Source organism: Notothenia rossii (assembly GCF_949606895.1).
Source record: "Notothenia rossii genome assembly, chromosome: 4".
In the NCBI taxonomy this organism is placed as follows: domain Eukaryota; kingdom Metazoa; phylum Chordata; class Actinopteri; order Perciformes; family Nototheniidae; genus Notothenia; species Notothenia rossii.
The window spans coordinates 5,786,667-5,807,589 of record NC_136902.1 but is presented as its reverse complement, the minus strand read 5'-3'; the positions used below and the strand labels follow the sequence as shown (position 1 = coordinate 5,807,589).

At 42.3% G+C, this 20,923-nt stretch overlaps 1 protein-coding gene across 1 annotated transcript in view; it reads left to right on the top strand.

Moving 5' to 3' along the window:
• LOC307035455 (IQ motif and SEC7 domain-containing protein 1-like) overlaps positions 1-20,703 on the top strand; it is a 69,069-nt gene extending 48,366 nt beyond the window's left edge. The window contains 14 exon segments of the mRNA XM_079674759.1: positions 1,062-1,347; positions 2,459-2,776; positions 3,142-3,318; positions 3,320-4,197; positions 5,251-5,412; positions 6,623-6,745; positions 7,667-7,833; positions 10,172-10,311; positions 10,397-10,522; positions 12,776-12,875; positions 13,612-13,773; positions 14,563-14,736; positions 15,747-15,796; positions 16,881-20,703. Coding sequence (XP_079530885.1) covers positions 1,062-1,347; positions 2,459-2,776; positions 3,142-3,318; positions 3,320-4,197; positions 5,251-5,412; positions 6,623-6,745; positions 7,667-7,833; positions 10,172-10,311; positions 10,397-10,522; positions 12,776-12,875; positions 13,612-13,773; positions 14,563-14,736; positions 15,747-15,796; positions 16,881-18,056 — 4,039 coding nt within the window. The 3' untranslated portion in view covers positions 18,057-20,703.
• The last annotated feature ends 220 nt before the right edge of the window (positions 20,704-20,923 follow it).

The window sequence follows — 20,923 nt, the reverse complement described above, 5'->3', positions numbered from 1 at the left end:
TCATAAACAAATAACCCTGGGCATACATAAATCTTGCCTAACAAAATAAGTAAAATAAAATACAGGCTTCTTACCTAGCCTAACGGAAACACTGGATTTGAACAAAAGAAAACGTGTCGCACTCCTGGGCAAAGCAAAGCGTGTCTTTCAAGACAGATTAAATTAGCTTATCTTTACAAAGATAGCAAAATGTACAAAAGGACCGGTAATCGTTAGATTTAACCACACAGAAACAATAGATCGGTTTTCTACAACAGACACGGAGTTGGGAGTAGGAGAGCTCGATGAGAGAGAGGGCAGAGGAACTGCGTGGCTGCAGCTTAAATGCTCCTGTCTCTTCAGGTGGACAATCAGCATGTTGAAGGCAGCCAATCAGCTAACGGGCACCACCTGCTTGCTCACACACACACACACACACACACACACATACACATACACACACACACACACACACACACACACACACACACACACACACACACACACACAGAAGGTTTCTCATTCTCTAATTTCCCCTCATCTCTCCTCGGTTAGGGGAATTAGAGAAATGAGAAACCTTCACTGACTCTCACAGGAGGAGGGAACACACAAATGACCTAATGACCAGGGTCATAACAAATATGTCAACAAAATTAAACGAGGGTTTTAAAGACAAGGATTTTGAACCTGGCTTTATCCAATATTCACTTTTCTGTTCTGGAAGTGTTTGCAAATCAGCACATATGTTATACTAAAATACATTATTTGCATATTTAAACTTACAATTTCAAATAATTCCAATACTAAAACGATTGTCTTAATATAAGTAATCAACCGGGTAAGTTTCATTTTGATAACTATAAATTAAATTCTTCACCATTTCACCTGAATTTGACAATCTGTTTTTTGGACTGATAAAAAGTGAAATGTACCTTTTTGTAAAAGCCTTTGATTCTAATATGTCAACAACTTCCAATAAAAAAATAACTGTCTTAATGTAAGTAATCAACCGGGTAAGTTTCAGATATCTACCAGTTATTCTTTTTACCCTATTCACCACTAACAGCTTCTTTCCCCCGCAGTGTGGAGGGGGATCCTCCAGAGACGGGCCCCCGTAAAGACGTCTCCTTCATCCAGCAGACCCCCTACCTGCGGGGGTCAGAGCGGTACTCTGACAGCCCTGTGGCCCCCAGCTCCAGGAACCCCTCCCTCGTGTCGGGCCCCAGCTCAGCGAGCCTGGCCTGGGCCCTGCGGAGCCGCCACCAGCCCGCCAGCCTGGCCCTCCGCAAGCAGGAGGAAGAGGAGAACAAGAAGTGCAAGGCGCTGTCCGACAGCTACGAGCTCTCCACTGACCTGCAGGATAAGAAGGTAACTAAGTACTTTTACTCGAGTGGACGGAGGGGAAGGACAGGAGCACCTTTTAAATAGAATCAGTTGGAAGAAAGATGTGATGCCTCTTTTATTTTGCCTAGGAACTGCGTCCTGCATACCTGACAACACAAAATGCTGACGTTTTCAGAACATTTCAAAATTCTGACTATTTATTTTGACTTTTTTCTGAATATCTATAAATCCTGACTTTCTGAAAATTCTAACTTTTTTCAGAAAATCTCAACGTTCTGACTTTTTCTCAACGTTCTGACTTTTTTCAGAAATTCTAAACATTCTGACTTTTTTCAGAAAATTTCAGAATTCTGACTTTTTTCCCAACATTCTGACTTTTTCTAAATTTTCTGACATTTTTGTGAAAATCTCAAAATTCAGACTTTTTTCAGAAATTCTAAATGTTGATTAATTTCATAAAATCTCAACATTCTGACTTTTTTCAGAACATTTCAGAATTCTGACTTTTTTCTCAACATTCTGACTTTTTTGTGAACATTTCTGATTCAAAATGTTGACTTTTTCTGAAAATCTAATTGTTGATTACTTTCTGAAAATCTCAAAATTTTGACTTTTTTTTTTTAATTCTGACTTTTTTTCTCAACTTTCGGACTTTTTTGTGAAAATCTCAAAATTCCGACTTTTTTCAGAAATTCTAAATGTTGATTAATTTCAGAAAATCTCAACATTCTGACTTTTTTCAGAAAATCTCAACATTCTGACTTTTTCTGAACGTTCTGACTTTTTTCAGAAAATTTCAGAATTCTGACTTTTTTCTCAACATTCTGACTTTTTTCTCAACATTTCTGATTCAAAATGTTGACTTTTCCGAAAATCTAATTGTTGACTACTTTCTCAAAAAAAATCTCAAAATTCAGACTTTTTTTTTTACATTCTTACTTTTTTCCTCAACTTTCTGACATTTTTGTGAAAATCTCAAAATTCAGACTTTTTTCAGAAATTCTCTTACATTCTGACTTTTTCTCAAAATTCTAATTTATGTAAGATTTTCAAGTCTGGATTTTGAGCCCCAGTGAACATTATGCAGATGATGGATTCCTTTTCCTCGATCCTCTCTTCCTCCCCCTTCTTCCAGGTGGAGATGCTGGAGAGGAAGTACGGCGGTTCCTTCGTCAGTCGCAGAGCAGCGAGGACCATCCAGACGGCCTTCAGACAATATCGCATGAACAAGAACTTTGAGCGCCTGCGCAGCTCGGCGTCAGAGAGCCGCATGACGCGCCGCATCATCCTGTCCAACATGAGGCTGCAGTACTCCTTCGACGAGCGGCAGCCGCAGCAGCAGGCCCAAACTCAGACCAGCTTCACCCACAACGTGGCCATCGGACCCCCCCACTCCCCAGACCCCGACCGGCCCGGAGACTACACACACCTGGAGGACTCCTTCTCCAAACAGGTGACACACTCTTTGTAATGTGCAAAAACAAAAACACACCTGGTAGCTGTACCTTGGCCCGTCAAATATAACGATGTTTGCTGCTATGGAACTTTATTTGATCTAAGATAAATATTAAATGTGTTTTAAGAACAAGTCGGGATAAAGAACTCCATTCATTGTTCCTTTAAAAAAATCAATCCCCTTTTTCTTTAAATTGTCGCATTACATTATCAACTTCCACACAAACTATTTTGTATTATTAAACACGTAAATAAAAAACCCAGTCAGTCTGCTGACCTCCTCCCCCTCCTCCTCCTCCTCTCCTCCTCCTCCTCTCCCCCTCCTCCTCTCCCCCTCCCCCTCCTCTCCCCCTCCCCCTCCAGGTGAAGTCTTTAGCCGACTCCATAGACGACGCCCTCACCTGCCGCGCGGGTCGCGATGACTCCCAGGAGGGCAGCAGGGAGAGGGGGGGTCTCAGCGAGGACTTTGAGGAGTGTGTGTGGAGCAGCAGCAGCAACCCGTCCTCCCAGCGGGGGGCGGGGGGGCGCGCCCGGGGGGCGGGGGGGGGGCCTCAGCATGCACGGAGACAGCACCGCCACCTCCTACAGCGATGTCACGCTCTACATGGACGACGGTATGCCCTCCTCCCCGCTGTCCCTGGACCGGGGCCCCAGCAGCACGGACACAGAGTACTGGGGCCCCGGCGGGGGGGTGAGCGGGCGTGAGGACAGCCGGGACACGGAGGGGGGGGGCAGCGGTAACAGCCGACGCAGCACCCCCTGCACCGAGTGCCGGGACTACCGTCTGAGGGGAGCCCACCTGCCGCTGCTCACCATCGAGCCGCCCAGCGACAGCTCGGTGGACATGAGCGACCGATCGGACCGCGGCTCCCTGACCCGGCAGCTGGTGTACGAGCAGGAGCCGGTAGGGGGAGGAGGGTCTCCTCAGGGGACCCTCAAACACTCCCCCAACACAGGAGCCCGCCCCCCACCCTCGCCAGCGGCCGCTCAGGGTCAGACGCGGCCTCCAGGCAGAGTCATCCCCACTCACATCCCCCACCAGGTGGCCTCTCACCACCACCACCACCACCCCATCCACCACCACCAGTACCCCGACACCCCCTCCTCCTCCTCCTCCCCCCAGCTGCCCCCCACCACCCCCCTGTCCTCCTCCTCCTCCACAGCGCTGCCCTCTGGAGGTCTGGAGCAGCCGTGTTGCTCAGACGGAGACAACGACTCGCTCAACTCCACCACCAACTCCAACGAGACGGTGAACTGCAGCTCGGGCTCCTCGTCCCAGGACAGCCTGCGTGAGCCGCTGCCGCCCCTCGGGAAGCAGACATACCAGAGGGAGTGCCGGCACAGCTGGGACTCGCCCCCCTTCAACAGCGACGTGGTGCAGAGGAGGCAGTACCGCATCGGACTCAACATGTTCAACAAGTGAGACCCTGTTTCAAGGCTTTGTATTGTCCTGTGTTATTGCATAGCTACAGTGTAGTTATGACAATGGACATCTGAGGTCACAGGCTCCTCCCACAGTGCAACACAATAAAACAGATACAAAAGTACAGGTAAATAAAATAGAATATAATAGAAAGTCAGAATAGTCTACAGTAATTGCAATATTGATATGAGTTGCAAACAGATGAATGTTCTTTCAAAAGTTCAGGTGTGGTGCTGTAGATGCACGTTGTTATTTATCATACAACTGGTGGCTTTGTTTTCTTTTTTTATTACTGCCAAATTGTATTCCGTATTTTATTCCACTTTATTCCTTTCTATGTAAATACTGCTATATTTTATTATTTATTTTATTATTTTGAATACATTTTTTTAATGTTATTATAGTTTCTTAAAATAGTTCTCTATCTATGTTTTTAATTTTTGTTTTACTTTTATGTAGGCTATGTACCATGAGACCAAGTCAAATCCTCGTACGTGTCAACCTACCTGCTAGATAGATAGATGGATGGATGGATGGATAGATGGATGGATAGATGGATGGATAGATGGATGGATACATGGATGGATGGATAGATGGATGGATGGATGGATGGATGGATAGATAGATGGATGGATAGATGGATAGATAGATAGATGGAAAGATGGATGGATAGATGGATAGATAGATGGATGGATAGATAGATGGATGGATAGATAGATGGATAGATGGATGGATGGATAGATGGATAGATAGCAGCATAAAAAAACAAGTAAATGAGAGAAATTCAGACACTAGAAATAAACAGTCCAAAGATATTTCTGGAATAGAAATAAAATAGCATTAGTTATTTCCAGTAACAAATATAATGCAGGATATTATTGTGCAAGAAATGGTGATCATCCAACTGGTCACGTTGTTTTCTTTTTTTATTACTTTCATATTTTATTCCACTTTATTCAATTTTCTATGTAAATACTGCTGTATTATATGTTTTATTATTTGTATGTATGCACCATGATTCTGATATCTGTGTTTCTCTCTGACTGCAGGAAGCCAGAGAAGGGGATCCAGTACCTGATCGAGAGAGGATTCGTATCGGACACTCCGGTGGGGGTCGCTCGCTTCATCCTGGAGAGGAAGGGCCTCAGCCGGCAGATGATCGGAGAGTTCCTGGGAAACCGACAGAAACAGTTCAACAAAGATGTTTTGGAGTGAGTGAGGGAAAAGAACAAGGACATCACAAGGGTTTCAAGTGGTCATGATAGTCTGATAAAAACGACATGTCACAAAACATCTTTAGAATGGAGAACAATTTAAGGAACATAATGCTTTATATATCAATTACTCACCAAATGGAAAACGGAGAAATTCTCTCATGCCTTCACAGTAAATTAAGAATAAAAAGAAACAAGAAAATTCATGTTGAATTGAAGTACACGGAGGTAAATACGTAACATTATATTATAACTCTCACACAGCTCGGGCAGCATAATCCAGATCTCACTCATCCAGTTAAATGCTCACTAACTATTTCCAATCAAAAGTGCAAAGAATAGTAACAAGCCTGCACAAGCACAAGACTTTATGTGGAAGTAGTTTTGCTGTTATATAACATCAAGCATTTCCCCTTCAATTCCCATTTTTGTATTTCTTCACCTTGGATGCATGCGAGAAAAACAAAATGTTCTTTAAGAATTCAAGGTAATATAATGGATATATATTAATGATCATTTGTGGGTGAAGTATTCCTTTAATATGGACATAATACAGATATAGACTCATAACTAGGGCTGCTCAATTAATCGTATTTCAATTGCAATTACGATTTTGGCTTGCAACGATTTCGAAAACAACGTAATCAAAATAAAACCATCATTTTTTTTTATTATTTGTTTTTCAGTTGAATTATACTTAAAGTTCAGGGTAATAAACTGTTAAAAACATACTGATAACATTTTTTTTTTTTTTTTTTTTTGGATGTTGTCAAAGTAAATGGATAATCGTTTTTAATAATCGTGATATCAATTATTGACCCAAATAATCGAGATTATGATTTTTGACATAATCGAGCAGCCGTACTCATAACACATGTTCTTATCTTTTAAAACTTGCTTTTTTGAAGGACATTATTATGCAAATAATAATTGTGTGGGTAAAGCATTAAAGTAACTTTCAAAACAGATCATTTCATGTCTAAATTAATTCTACCTTGAGGCAATCCTCTCCCCACACACATATTTTTGGTATATGATAATATGTGATATTTTAAGAGAGTCGATTGTCCCGTCTGATGTGAAGCGACCTGCTCTGGTCTGTACTGCACTTTGGTCAACTTCAATCTTTGAAATCTGTTTAATAACAAAATGTGACTTGAATTGTCTGACTCTGATATGAGATGTGACCCTGTGCGTTGTGTTGCAGCTGTGTGGTGGATGAGATGGACTTCTCAGGGATGGACCTGGACGACGCTCTCAGGAAGTTCCAGGCTCAGATTAAAGTTCAGGGAGAGGCTCAGAAGGTGGAGCGGCTCATCGAGGCGTTCAGGTGTGTGTGTGTGTGTGTGTGTGTGTGTGTGTGTGTGTGTGTGTGTGTGTGTGTGTGTGTGTGTGTGTGTGTGTGTGTGTGTGTGTGTGTGTGTGTGTGTGTGTGTGTGTGTGTGTGTGTGTGTGTGTGTGTGTGTGTGTGTGTGTGTGTGTGTGTGTGTGTGTGTGTGTGTGTGTGTGTGTGTGTGTGTGTGTGTGTGTGTGTGTGTGTGTGTGTGTGTGTGTGTGTGTGTGTGTGTGTGTGTGTGTGTGTGTGTGTGTGTGTGTGTGTGTGTGTGTGTGTGTGTGTGTGTGTGTGTGTGTGTGTGTGTGTGTGTGTGTGTGTGTGTGTGTGTGTGTGTGTGTGTGTGTGTGTTTAAACAGAGATGGGAGAGGTACTCAGATAGTGTACTTGAGTAAAAGTAGAAGTACTCAGATCTTGTTCTTGAGTAAAAGTAGAAGTACCAGAGTGTATAATACTCTGTTACAGTAAAAGTCCTACATTCAAAATGTTCCTCAAGTAAAAGTAGAAAAGTATTCTCATCAAAATATAGTTAAAGTAGCGACAGTAAAAGTAGTCATTGTGCAGATTGGTCCATTTCAGAATAATATATATGATATGTTTTATAATGATTGATCATGAAAGTGTTCTCAAAGCTGGTAAAGGTGCAGCTAGTTTGAATGACTTTGTATACTGCAGGGTAGCTTGTGGATTTACTCCAGGTGGAACTAAAGTCTGATTTAACACTTGATTATATTTCACATCATTCATCCAGATCTGTGAAGTAACTAAAGGTATTAAATACATGTAGTGGAGTAGAGGTACACCATATTATAAAATGGAGATACTCGTGTACAGCACAAGTCCCTCAAAATAGTACTTAAGTAAATGTACTTACTTTACCCCACTGTATTTTAACGTGTTCTTCCTGTCTCCTCTCAGTCAGAGGTACTGTGTGTGTAATCCCACGCTGGTCCGGCAGTTCCAGAACCCGGACACCATCTTCATCCTGGCCTTCGCCATCATCCTCCTCAACACGGACATGTACAGCCCCAACGTGAAGGCGGAGAGGAAGATGAAGCTGGAGGACTTCGTCAAGAACCTGAGAGGTGCTTACGGGCAGAAAAGACACACACACACTTTAGTCCCCTTATAACAAAAGAGCAAGTGTTTGTGATGTCACTATGTTCCCGAGGTAAACAAAGGAGTCCAATGAACGCGTTTCAGGAAGGGAATGTCTGTTAGAGAAACTCCCTCTGGAGGGAACACAAGGATTTCATAAAAGGACACACACACTTTAAACACAAACTAGGCAGTATGAGCGATGTCTTTATGGGCGGAAGTCTCACGCATCTATATAAGGGAACCATTAGTCCCCTTATAATTAAAGAACAAGTGTTACATGTTGATGTCACTATGTTATAGACGTAAACAAAGTCAATTCAATCTGGAGGGAACTTTAGATTTGACCCTTTGCAGACCATTCACATGCGCCAAAACCTATAGAACACATTACAGGAAAGGTGAAACCCCCCCAAAACACCATAGGGCCTCTTTAAAGTGGACCTATCATGCTATATTTGAATAATATAGTGTAGGACCATACCTATATAAGGCATATTTATACTTTTCATTTTTCAAAATACCAAACAGATCATGCATTTTAGCCATTCCTCATTTCGCTCAATTTAACACTGCCTTTCATGCTCTGATTCTGTGAGAACAGCACCATCTGGTGGCCTGAAATATGTACTACAGCGTCTCCAGCGCTTTCGAACGGCAATGTCCGTGGCTGTCTCCTCCTGATTGGTGGAGTTGGCCCAATAGCCGTAGCGCAACTTCTGTGATGTCATAGAAGTGTTCAAATCTGGATCAGTCTGTATCAGATCCGTTGCAGCCCCTTTTTAAGAGATTTGGGTATGGAGGAAAATAGAGAGGGTTGTGTTTTCTGACACTTGGTGAGTTCCCTGGAACACCGGGGACACATATTCATATACAAGACGTACACAAGTGCATTTTGCATGATAGGTCACCTTTAAATTGACAGAATATCGTTCCAGTCTACGTCGAAGGAGAACTTTATTTGGAAGTCACACTGAGCCCCTCTAAGCATTTCTGCTACCGTCTCGTTCTTATTTGCCTTGAACACATGTCTAAAAGAGCGACCATCCAAACATTAACTGTGATAAAGTGTTGTGTCAGTTTGCAGCTGCAGAGATAATGAACTCTCAGCTGCACATTAACATCATCACGGTGATCTGCTTCTCTTCAGCGTCACTGACATGTTTTCTGTTTCAAACGTGGAGGCTGCAGTTTGTTTACTTTCTCTCTTGTTCCCTACGGTGTCACTCCAACACTAGCCTGCAGGCTGCTGTCAATCAAACAAGGTGCCCTAAAATCCCTCGCCCCCCAAAACAAAACATTTCTTCATTTCAATAATACAAAAAAAACATGAAGGATGAATAAATATAACCAGGTTGACTTCAAGAAGGGATTTGGGCATTTGTCAACAACTCGACTAAAGGTTGCTACCCTTGCTAGTCTGCCAGATGTACAAGTTGGTTAAACTCATTTAAAAATATTATATTCTACATAAAGTTTCTGTAAAAGGAGGAAGTTTTGAGCAGAATGTTAATGGAATTCTCTTTTGGTTTCTTTAAACAATGAAACATATTTTATAGGTTCCTTTTTTTTAATTCTGTGTTTTCTTTTCTCTGACGCATGCCGATATTATTATTGCCGGACGAGATGGTCATATAATATCTTCCTTTATTCATTGTTTCCTTAACCTGAGCGATTTTTTAAAATACATTAATATCTCTTTATCTCTCTGTGGGACGAATAAAGGTATTCTGATTCTGATTCTAATTCATAATCCAAACATTAAGAAATATATATCTATTTATTTTTTTCTGCATTTAAATGAATGAAATCTTGACCATATATTTATAAAGAAGTTCTCTTCCACCACTTCTCATCAATAAAACCTTTACAGGAAATACCCATATTGGGAACCAGTAGCCTAAATGGACTATTTCTGATTAAGCTTCTGTTTAAAGCCCAGAAAACTCATTATAGAAACATATGGAGGAGGCTGTGGCTCAGTGGGTAGTGTGCTGGACTTCGAATCAGGGGATAGCAAGTTCGAGTCCCACAGCAGTCAGCATGTCGTTGTGTCCCTGAGACACTTCACCCCAAATTGCTCCTGTGGGGATTGTCCACAGTACTGAATGTATGTAAGTCGCTTTGGATAAAAGTGTCCAACAAATAACATGTAATGTAATCCCTAGACTAAATGGGATCTCAGATGCATCTTGTTGCCTCCTGTGTTCGATAAACGTTCCAATACTTTTTGCATCAGATGCACTTTAAAATTGATAATTTGTTGTTTAAAACAAACATAATTTCCTAACCCCCTCCCTCTCCTTGCCCCCCTCCCCTCTGAAGGAGTGGACAACGGGCAGGACATCCCGCGGGACCTGCTGGTGGGGATCTACCAGCGGATCCAGAAGTGGGAGCTGCGCACCAACGATGACCACGTGTCCCAAGTGCAGGCAGTGGAGAGAGTCATTGTGGGCAAGAAGCCTGTGAGCAACATACAATGCTTTGTGACATGTTGCCACGACTATGGTTTAAATTTTATTCATTTATTTGTGCTGTATCTGTCTGTAGGTGCTGTCGCTGCCCCACCGCCGGCTGGTGTGCTGCTGCCAGCTGTACGAGGTGCCAGACCCCAACAGACCCCAGAGGACGGGCGTGCACCAGAGGGAGGTGTTCCTGTTCAACGACCTCCTGGTGGTGAGGACCACTTTCACTTCAGCTTTTATTCATAACATTTTCAACTAATAGATATCACCATGAAACTTCCTGACTTTAAATAAAGGGAATTCTTATTTGTTTTACAAGTTTTCTGAAATTTTATGTTGAAATATATGAAAATGAGACATTATTTGATCAAATATGAGAAAAATACTAATAAATTACATAGAATAAATATTTAATAATAATCACATACGTTGTGCAAAATATACAACTCACGATATGAATTGCACATTAAAAGCATAACTTCTCAGAACAGAAATGTGAACATTGGATAAAAACCAGTTTCAAAAACATTTAATTTATTTGATATATTTGGGTCAAATCTCCATTAATTAGAAAATACAATACAGCACAAATATGCAAATTACGTAGTGCTAACTTTGGGTGAATTTCGGATAAATCTACGGACTCAAATAGACAAGGTTCATAGAATAAACACCTACATGTACATTTTGGATGTTTTCTTTCGACTAGACTTTTAAAAAAATCACAAAATAATTTACAAAATGCCGTAGATCTGAGCATTGAGGCTGTGGCTCAGTGGATAGTGTGATGGACTTTGAATCAGGGGATAGCAAGTTCAAGTCCCACGGCAGTCAGCATGTCGTTGTGTCCCTGGGCAACACACTTCTTCACCCCAAATTGCTCCTGTGGGGATTGTCCACAGTACTGAATGTGTGTAAGTTGCTTTGGATAAAAGCGTCTAACAAATGACATGTAATGCAGGGCTATTCAATTAGTTTGGAATGGGGCCGGTTGATGAAAATGATCCAAAGCAAGGGGCTGGGAAAAAGATGGCTTGATATATGAGCAATCACATTAAGAGCTTCAGATACAGTTAATACTCCAACAGCATAGTGGAGTGCATATATTGTGTTTCATTAAATCAAACAACACAGCCCCAAGGCCTTTCTAGATCTAAATGGCAAGTTCATGTGAAGCTAATTTAACCATCAACATCATTTCATTTAATTTAGGTGAAATTATCTAATCATTCACGCAGAGATGCAATCAATGACAGGAGTTGTCACTACAGTAGCTAGTAGGTGGGTTGTCACTACAGTAGCTAGTAGGTGGGTTGTCACTACAGCAGCTAGTAGGTGGGTTGTCACTACAGTAGCTAGTAGGTGGGTTGTCACTATAGTAGCTAGTAGGTGGGTTGTCTCTACAGTAGCTAGTAGGTGGGTTGTCACTATAGTAGCTAGTAGGTGGGTTGTCTCTACAGTAGCTAGTAGGTGGGTTGTCACTACAGTAGCTAGTAGGTGGGTTGTCACTATAGTAGCTAGTAGGTGGGTTGTCTCTACAGTAGCTAGTAGGTGGGTTGTCACTACAGTAGCTAGTAGGTGGGTTGTCACTACAGCAGCTAGTAGGTGGGTTGTCACTACAGTAGCTAGTAGGTGGGTTGTCACTACAGTAGCTAGTAGGTGGGTTGTCACTACAGTAGCTAGTAGGTGGGTTGTCACTACAGTAGCTAGTAGGTGGGTTGTCACTACAGTAGCTAGTAGGTGGGTTGTCACTACAGTAGCTAGTAGGTGGGTTGTCACTACAGTAGCTAGTAGGTGGGTTGTCACTATAGTAGCTAGTAGGTGGGTTGTCACTACAGTAGCTAGTAGGTGGGTTGTCACTACAGTAGCTAGTAGGTGGGTTGTCACTATAGTAGCTAGTAGGTGGGTTGTCACTACAGTAGCTAGTAGGTGGGTTGTCACTACAGTAGCTAGTAGGTGGGTTGTCACTACAGTAGCTAGTAGGTGGTTTGTCACTACAGTAGCTAGTAGGTGGGTTGTCACTACAGTAGCTAGTAGGTGGGTTGTCACTACAGTAGCTAGTAGGTGGGTTGTCACTACAGTAGCTAGTAGGTGGGTTGTCTCTACAGTAGCTAGTAGGTGGTTTGTCACTACAGTAGCTAGTAGGTGGGTTGTCTCTACAGTAGCTAGTAGGTGGTTTGTCACTACAGTAGCTAGTAGGTGGGTTGTCACTACAGTAGCTAGTAGGTGGGTTCCAAACCCGAGCCCGCCAAAGTTTTCAGGCAATGTCTTCCCCTCTATCTCTCAATGAAACACCCTCTCTGGAATAAAGGCTCTCTGGCCCAAAAAAAAATCTTTAAAAAGTAGATTCCTTTTCAACATTATACTCAAAGGGCCAGTACATATCACCCCGGGGCCGGATCTGGCCCGCGGGCCGCCAATTGAATGGCCCTGATTTGATGTAATGTAATATCTTTCCCCACAGGTGACCAAAATCTTCCAGAAGAAGAAAACCTCAGTGACTTACAGTTTCAGACAATCGTTCCCTCTGGTGGAGATGCAGGTGCACATGTTCCAGAACTCATGTGAGAAACGTTCTCCTTTTACTTTCCTACTTTTACTTACCCTCTATGACAGGGGAGTCAAACTCAATGTCACGGCGGGCTACATCAGCATTATGGTTGCACTCAAAGGGCCGGTTGTAACTTTAAGACTATATAAATATACATAGATAAATATATCATAAAATAATGTATTATATTACATTATTGTCTCTGCATTGGATTATTATCGGATAGGATAATAACTTCATAATTAATAACGTCTGGGCAAATAATTGCAAATAATTTAAAGTCTCTTCAGTGCGCACAAAATGAGATGCATTGTGGGACATGTAGTTTATGGACAACATGCTTCTGTAAAGCAGCATGTAACCGTATAATAAACTTATTTTATTCTTTGCAAGCTCTTACGGGCCACATCAAGTGAAGTCACATCTTCTGGACATCTTCAAGTCATCATTAAAAACTCACCTGTTCACCACGGCCTTTGACCCCTAACCCATCACAGTCCCCCTGCTTCCACTCCTACTGCTTTATTTAATTTTTACTTTTTTATTTGCCCCTTTTGTTTGTTTGTTTGTTTGTTTATTTGTTCACTATGTAAAGCTGCCTTGGGTCCCTTGAAGGGCGCTATACAAATGTCATCTATTATTATTATTATTATTAAGTCACGGGCCAGATTTGGCACGCAGGCCTTGAGGTTGAAACCCCTGCTCTATGATTATTCAGTGTTTTATTCCTCTGTGTTCTCACCCCTCAGACTACCCTCACGGTATCCGCCTCACCACCGCCGTGCTCGAGGGGGAGAGGAAGGTCCTGATCGTGTTCATGGCCCCCAGTCAGCAGGACCGAACCCGCTTTGTGAGCGACCTCAGGGAGAGCATCGCTGAAGTGCAGGAGATGGAGAAATACAGGGTGGAATGTGAGTCTGCCCCCTGCTGGCCATCACCGTCAACTACAACCACATTTAATCAGATACTGTATTTAACCACAATTATGACATACTTTTACTTTTCTTGATTATTTTATGCCACTACATTTTGGAGGCAAATATTGCAGATTTTACTTTACTATAATTATTTCACGCTTATAGTTAATTCCCCTTTATCTCTCAGAAACTAGGCAATTTAGAAAATAAATGGAGTATTAATGCTTAAAAAAAGTTGTCCTGCTTTATAGGATTATTATAAATGAATAGCAACATTAATCCCCTTTTGTAAAACATACTTTGCAAGTTGTGAATCTATTCAAAATCTTAGAAAATAAGCATGAATTGATTTCTTTCCCCAAAACCAATCCAGTAATATAAATACAAATATGTAAGTATTTAAAATTGCCTCATGAACTAAAACATTAGAACATACTTGCATACATATTTGTGAGAAACAGAATAATATAATATTGTAAAATATCACTTTTAAATGTGCGCGTGTCAGTATCGCTGCTAAAACTTTTACTTAAGTAAACTTGATTTATTTTACTTTTAAATTAGGTATTTTTTAGACTGGTATTTATACTTTAACTTAAGTAAAAGTTATTCTTTGACCATTGACTATAACTTGCTGTAAGTGGGCGTGATGCCCCTATAGATATCATTAAAGCATATCTTTATCAAGAGATGGAGTTCTGGTTTTACTGCTTTAAATTATTCTCCCTAGCATGTCTCGCACTGATTATAAATTCGCCCCGTGCCCTTTGCGTTTCTTCACAGCGGAGTTGGAGAAACAGAAAGGTGTGATGCGGCCCAGCCTGCTCACAGGAGGTGTGAGTGGGAAGAGCGATCTTGTGAACGGCACCCTGGGGAGGAACAGTTTTGATGACTCAGTGGGTGATGGTCTCAAACGCACCGCGCTCAGCTCATCTCTCAGGGACCTATCGGACGCAGGTGAGGAAACAGAACCCCAGAGACACAGTTGATATGTGTTTGAAGGCCGACGAGAAGTTAGCATCTCTTTGGTTCCCCTTTAACAAAAAGACAACAGGATTTTTCTTATGGCTTTTTGTTTATTGCAGAAAATAAGATCTGTGGCAAAGAAACGTTTATGAATCTGACACGTGTTGCTCAGCAGGATAATCTCCACATATTAACACCACTTGATGATTTTTGTAAAGTAAAAAGCAATAATAGGCTATAAGGGAACTACAGCACGGTCACATGACTTCTCAACACCATCGCTAAGCTAAAGGTGGCTAATGTTGGGCTATAAAGGAACAACAGCACGGTCACATGACTTCTCGTCACCATCGCTAAGCTAAAGGTGGCTAATGTTGAGCTATAAAGGAACTACAGCACGGTCACATGACTTCACGTCACCACCGCTAAGCTAAAGGTGGCTAATGTTGAGCTATAAAGGAACTACAGCACGGTCACATGACTTCACGTCACCACCGCTAAGCTAAAGATGGCTAATGTTGGGCTATAAAGGAACTACAGCACGGTCACATGACTTCTCATCACCACCGCTAAGCTAAAGGCGGCTAATGTTAGGGCATGATGTTGTTAGTCGTCTCATTTAGACACTTGTTAGCAACCGCCATTTTTAAATTGACCAGCCGGGTATTTACCGACGTATTTTGTCGTGGTACAAAACTTTAAAATCTCTTAACTACAGACCCTATTTCAGGCTAACAAACAAAAACAAGTTCAAAATACCATTGATTTCAAGACAAGTGAACCAGGAAGTGCAAACATGCTAATTCATTTCCTGTTTTAGGACTCATTCCTGAACCACTCTATTGAGTAGCTTCCAAAATGATTTTATTTCTATCTCTATTTCTGCATCCTGTTTCTTTTTCTCACTGACACAAAGCTTTTGCACTTTCTATCTTTTTTCTGTGAACACATTTTCCAATCTTTGCCCGTTGCTAACTTTCCTCTTCCTGGTGGGGCTGCAGGGAAACGTGGTCGCAGGAACAGTGTTGGTTCTCTGGACAGTACCATGGAAGTAAGTCTGAGAGACTCGATGTTCACCTGTAACCTCGGCCTGTCACCATAAGTATTTTATCGATGTCTCTTACTATATACAAACATGGCCTCGATCATTTTTACGTTATCGACTAATCGTACAAAATACGGAAATTACCTATATTTTACTATATTTAATTATTGTACGATTAGCATTTGTACATTATCTTCTTACAGTATTTTTTCAAACGTGTCTTAAAATCACAATCTGGAATGCAGTTTGGGAATATAACGTCAGTAAAAATGAGTTATCGTGACAGGCCTACTCTAACCTTTAAAAGGCCCTCATCTCCCCGTCGTGGTGCGTCATTGTCCCTCAATGTGCGTATAGTGTGCAAACATTATTAAAGATGGCGTCTGTGTGTGTTTGTGTTTAGATGCATGCTTGTTTCCTCTTGTTTCTAACCTGCACTGACACCCTTTAACATGGCTCTGTGTTCATTCTAAGTAATGTTACAATTATTTGTTCAACATTTTTCTTGCATAGACATATAATGTGTTTTTACTTTACTTTTAACAAACAATTCACCAGTAATTTATAATCCCATTAAACATTATTAGAAGATTCTAATTAATTGTAGTAATAGGAATATCGACGAGTAATGTGTTACTTCTTTTGTTTGAAAGCTATATGAATATTTATAAGGGCTTATAAGTGTAATTATACAGCGCTATTACAAGGCAATTCAAAGTGCTTTAAAAAAAAATGAAAGACATTAAGAAAATGGCATTTAAAACAGTCATTAAAAAGCTAATGAAATAAACATTAAAAGAATAATAGGTGCAGTGTAAGATATGAATAGTTCAATTAAAAGCAGTGGCAAAAAGAAAAGTCTTCAGCCTGGATTGAAAGGCAGTCAGAGTTCCAACGGACCTGAAGGTTTCTGGGAGTTTGTTCCCGATATTTGGAGCATAATAACTGAACGCTGCGTCTCCATGTTTAGCAAATAATGATGCATTTTAAGTTTGTTTATAACACATTATAGGACTAGAATCTTAACTGCAAATAATCTTTAACAATCTCAGTGATTTTTCTGAAACATAAGTTGGTTTCCCCCCTCCAGGGTTCCATCATTAGCAGCCCGGTGCCTCACCAGCGCTACCAGCTGCCCGGCTGCTACGCCACAGAAGACTTCCGGCCTCACCGCCCTATCCTGAGCCCCGGATCGGGGGTGGGGGGTGGGCCGGGGCAGCAACACACCACTGCGGGGACAGGAGTTGGGGGGGGAGTCTCCAGCAGTGTAGAGAGAGCAGGAGCGGGGGGGAGCGGTCCTGGGGGGGGAATCATCAGCAGCAGCAGCAACAACAACAGCAGCAGCGGCTCCTTCCTGGGATCTCTCTTCGGCAGCAAACGCGCCAAACCACCTGGGCCCCTCATTCCACCGGGGCCACCGTACCCCGCTCCTGTCCCCCCGCCGACTACGGGAGGGCCCCCTCCTCACTCCCCATCCTCGCTGTGCCAGATGGATGGGGGGGGCCCTTCCAAGATCCAGGCGCTGCACGCTCAGTACTGTCACTTGGGTGGCGTGCAGCCCCCCCCACCGTACTACCATCACCATCGCTTCCATGTGCAGACTGTCCCCCCGCCCCTGCAAGGCGTCCCCCCCCACGCTATGCAGAGAGGCCCGCTACACTGTCGTCCGCCGCTTGGAGCCCACCCGCCGCTGGCCCATCTCTCCCAGCTCTCCCAGCATGGGCTACCGGGTCGTTACGGCAACATGGTAGTGGGGTGTCCCCCCCCCCTTTCTCCTCTCTCCCAACACTCCCCGAACCCTCAGTTTACTCTGTACCACTCCATCAGAGGGGGGGGCCTGCCTGGTACCAAACTCCCCCTCACCTTGTCTCACTCCCACCCCCACCCCCACGCTCACTCCCAAACCCACCCCGGACACGTGCACACGCCCCACCCGGCCTCCCACTCCGTCCACCAAACACACTTCATCTTCGGCACTCTGCCCCACAACCTGCCGTCCGCCTCCGTCAACGCTGCGCATCACGCGGCGAGCGCCGGCCCGTATCTGCCCCAGTACCCTGCTCTTTCTTCTATCCCACCTCCCCCACCACATTCCCCTTTACCCCCCCCTTTGTCCCCCCTTACCCCTCTTACACCTCTCTCCCCTCTCCCCCCCCAGCACCCCGGGCTGCCTCAGCAGGGGCCGCAGGTGACGGGGGCCGGAGCGACAGGTACAGGGGGCAGCTCCAAATCCAAACCCCTCAACCGGATAAGCACCGTGGTGTGAGCAGGGCGTGGGGCCCCAGGGGTCAGAGGTCAGATTACAGGGGGGAGGAGGTGGGCAGGTCCAGGTCCAGGACCAAGTCAGCCCGCACGGAGAGCAGCAGCAGCGCCAGCGACAAGAGGAAACGCAGCTTGCTTCGTCTCTGTTACTTTCACCTCCGCTTCCCACACATGTAGGCGGAGATACAGAGCACAGCTAGAGCGGAGGAGCATGTGCACACGTCTTTGAAACCTGCACACACACATATATGAATAAATATTTAAAAGAGTTATATAGCCATGTAATTTAAGATGAATCTATATCTAGATATATTTATCGCCTCAATTGTAAACGTCTAGTTGAGTCTGTTTGAGACTATTTACATGTACAGTACGGAGATGTGGGGAAAAAACGATCATATATCCAGCTTTTTACACAGGGATGTAAATAACGACATTCCAGCGGAGTTTGGGATTTAAAAACAGAAGAAAGTTGCTAAAAAAATCAATGTCCCTTGACTTTGCAATAATTTACTTGGCTTCATGATGTCTTTGTCAACTTTTGAAAGTTCTGCTTTGCTGAGAGGCATCTTCTTTTTTTTTTTTGAAAGAAGACCAGAGATTTGTTGCTTTGTCTTAAAGCCAGTGCACGGTTTCCTGAAGGTCTTTTTGCTTAATGTACTTTTACATGTCAACAGGAGCCACCTGGCTTCATAACGGGGTCTGGGAAATACAATCAATCATATATTTTGAATGTTTCTGAAGCTTCTTGCCGTTTTATTGATATTATAATATACCTGCTACGAGTATGATGAATATTGTACACTAATTGTTTTGATCAGTGATTAATTATATCAGCAGATGTTTGTACATGGTTATAGAGAGTATATGAACATATGAATTCCCTCAGTTTGCCACGACTTCTCGAGGGTGTTGCGATATGTGAAGTGTGATTTATTTCCATTGTACCACGCTTTCCATTCGCCTTTTTAATTATTAGTATTATTGGTTGTGGAAAATGAATGAGGTTTAGTTTTGTTTAAAATGTTAACACCAACAAGCAATTTTTCTCAAATGAGTTGACCCCGGGGCGGGACATCTCTAAGCGGTTGACCAATCAAAACAGAGCCGGCCAGCTAACCAATCAGAGCAGACTGGGCTCTGGTTTCAGACAGAGGGTGAAAATAGGTGCTGCAGCACAGGCAGAGCTTTTTGAACATTAAAGTATGGAGACGTGTCCCAGTAGAGACACTACATACTGATATACACTTGAACATCAGCAGGAGAGGACTCTTTAAAGTAGACACTACATACTGATATACACCTGAACATCAGCAGGAGAGGACTCTTTAAAGTAGAGACACTGCATACTGATATACACCTGAACATCAGCAAGAGAGGACTCTTTAAAGTAGAGACACTACATACTGATATACACCTGAACATCAGCAGGAGAGGACTCTTTAAAGTAGAGACACTACATACTGATATACACCTGAACATCAGCAGGAGAGGACTCTTTAAAGTAGAGACACTACATACTGATATACACCTGAACATCATCAGGAGAGGACTCTTTAAAGTAGAAACACTACATACTGATATACACCTGAACATCAGCAGAATAGGGCCCCTTTAAAAGATAGATCTGAGTTATCGTTGAATTTTTATTTAAATATTTTTGAAGAAAAAAAGCTTTTGTGGAAATTGGACAGACTCCCTCGACGCTTGCTTCTTCGCCATCATCAGATTTAGCCATTGTGTGTTTTCTATGTTTTGAAGAAGCACGCTTTTACATGAGGTTTTGTGGTTTTGCACACGTGATGTCTTAAGTCAGAAATGGCCTTCTTCTGATCCTCCCTCTTCTGCCACTTTTAGAAAATCCTCTTAATACATTTTTTGATGCTCTAGCATCCCACTGAGGGCTTCTTGTTTAAACAACAACAAGAGTCAAGAATGTAAAATAGCCTGCAGGTACTTGATGTATTCCCCTTTTTTCTGTGGGCCTTGTGTAACTGTTACCCCTTTTTGCTACTGCAGCTTTGAAGGATGCATTGAGCACTGATGTTGTTCACCTTCAGTGCCATTGATTACTAAGGGAACACATAGTATTCTGAATAAGTGGAGAAAGTAAGGGGTTAACTTCTGAAAGAGATGGCAACGTTTAAGAAGATCTAAATCAAAAAGGATTTTTAGGAGGTTTGGAGAGAGTTAAGGATGTCAGATGAAGATTTTATATGTGTTGGCTAGCCTTTTCTTTTTAATGTGTCTTTTTTCTTGCATGAATATATCTGCACTTATTGAATAGATTGTACTGTATAAATCTGAATGTACATATTATACTATACATAGGCTTATGGGATGAACTATTCAGGTGCGTGCATGTGAGTGCCACTACGTGTGTACATACAGGAGAAAAGACAGGGAGACGTTGGCCATACGGAAAATATCAACTTTTTTTAATTTTCTTATTATTTCCGACTGAAGGTGAAAGAATGAATTACCTTGATATAAATTAAAGCCTAAAAAAAGTTTCTATGTCAGTGCACTTATTGATATCATTTAAAACAAATGATTTCAATTTTTTCTTTGTGTATGTATTATGTGAACTGAAGGAATAGAGATTTGAGATGTGAATATTTATTGCTAAATTAAAGTGTCCTTGCAGTGAATTGGTCTCTGTGTGCTTTTTACAAAACTCAACATCTGCTTCCACCATTACATCACTATACATAAAGAACTCTGACATCAGTTAACCACGAGACTTATGGAACATTACATATATATAATTAGAAGCAGGCTACTTTATCGACAAATAAAGTGATATGATAATTTGTCTTCATTACAATTGCACATGTTGCATTGTTACGGCCACAGCATTAAAAACAGCCG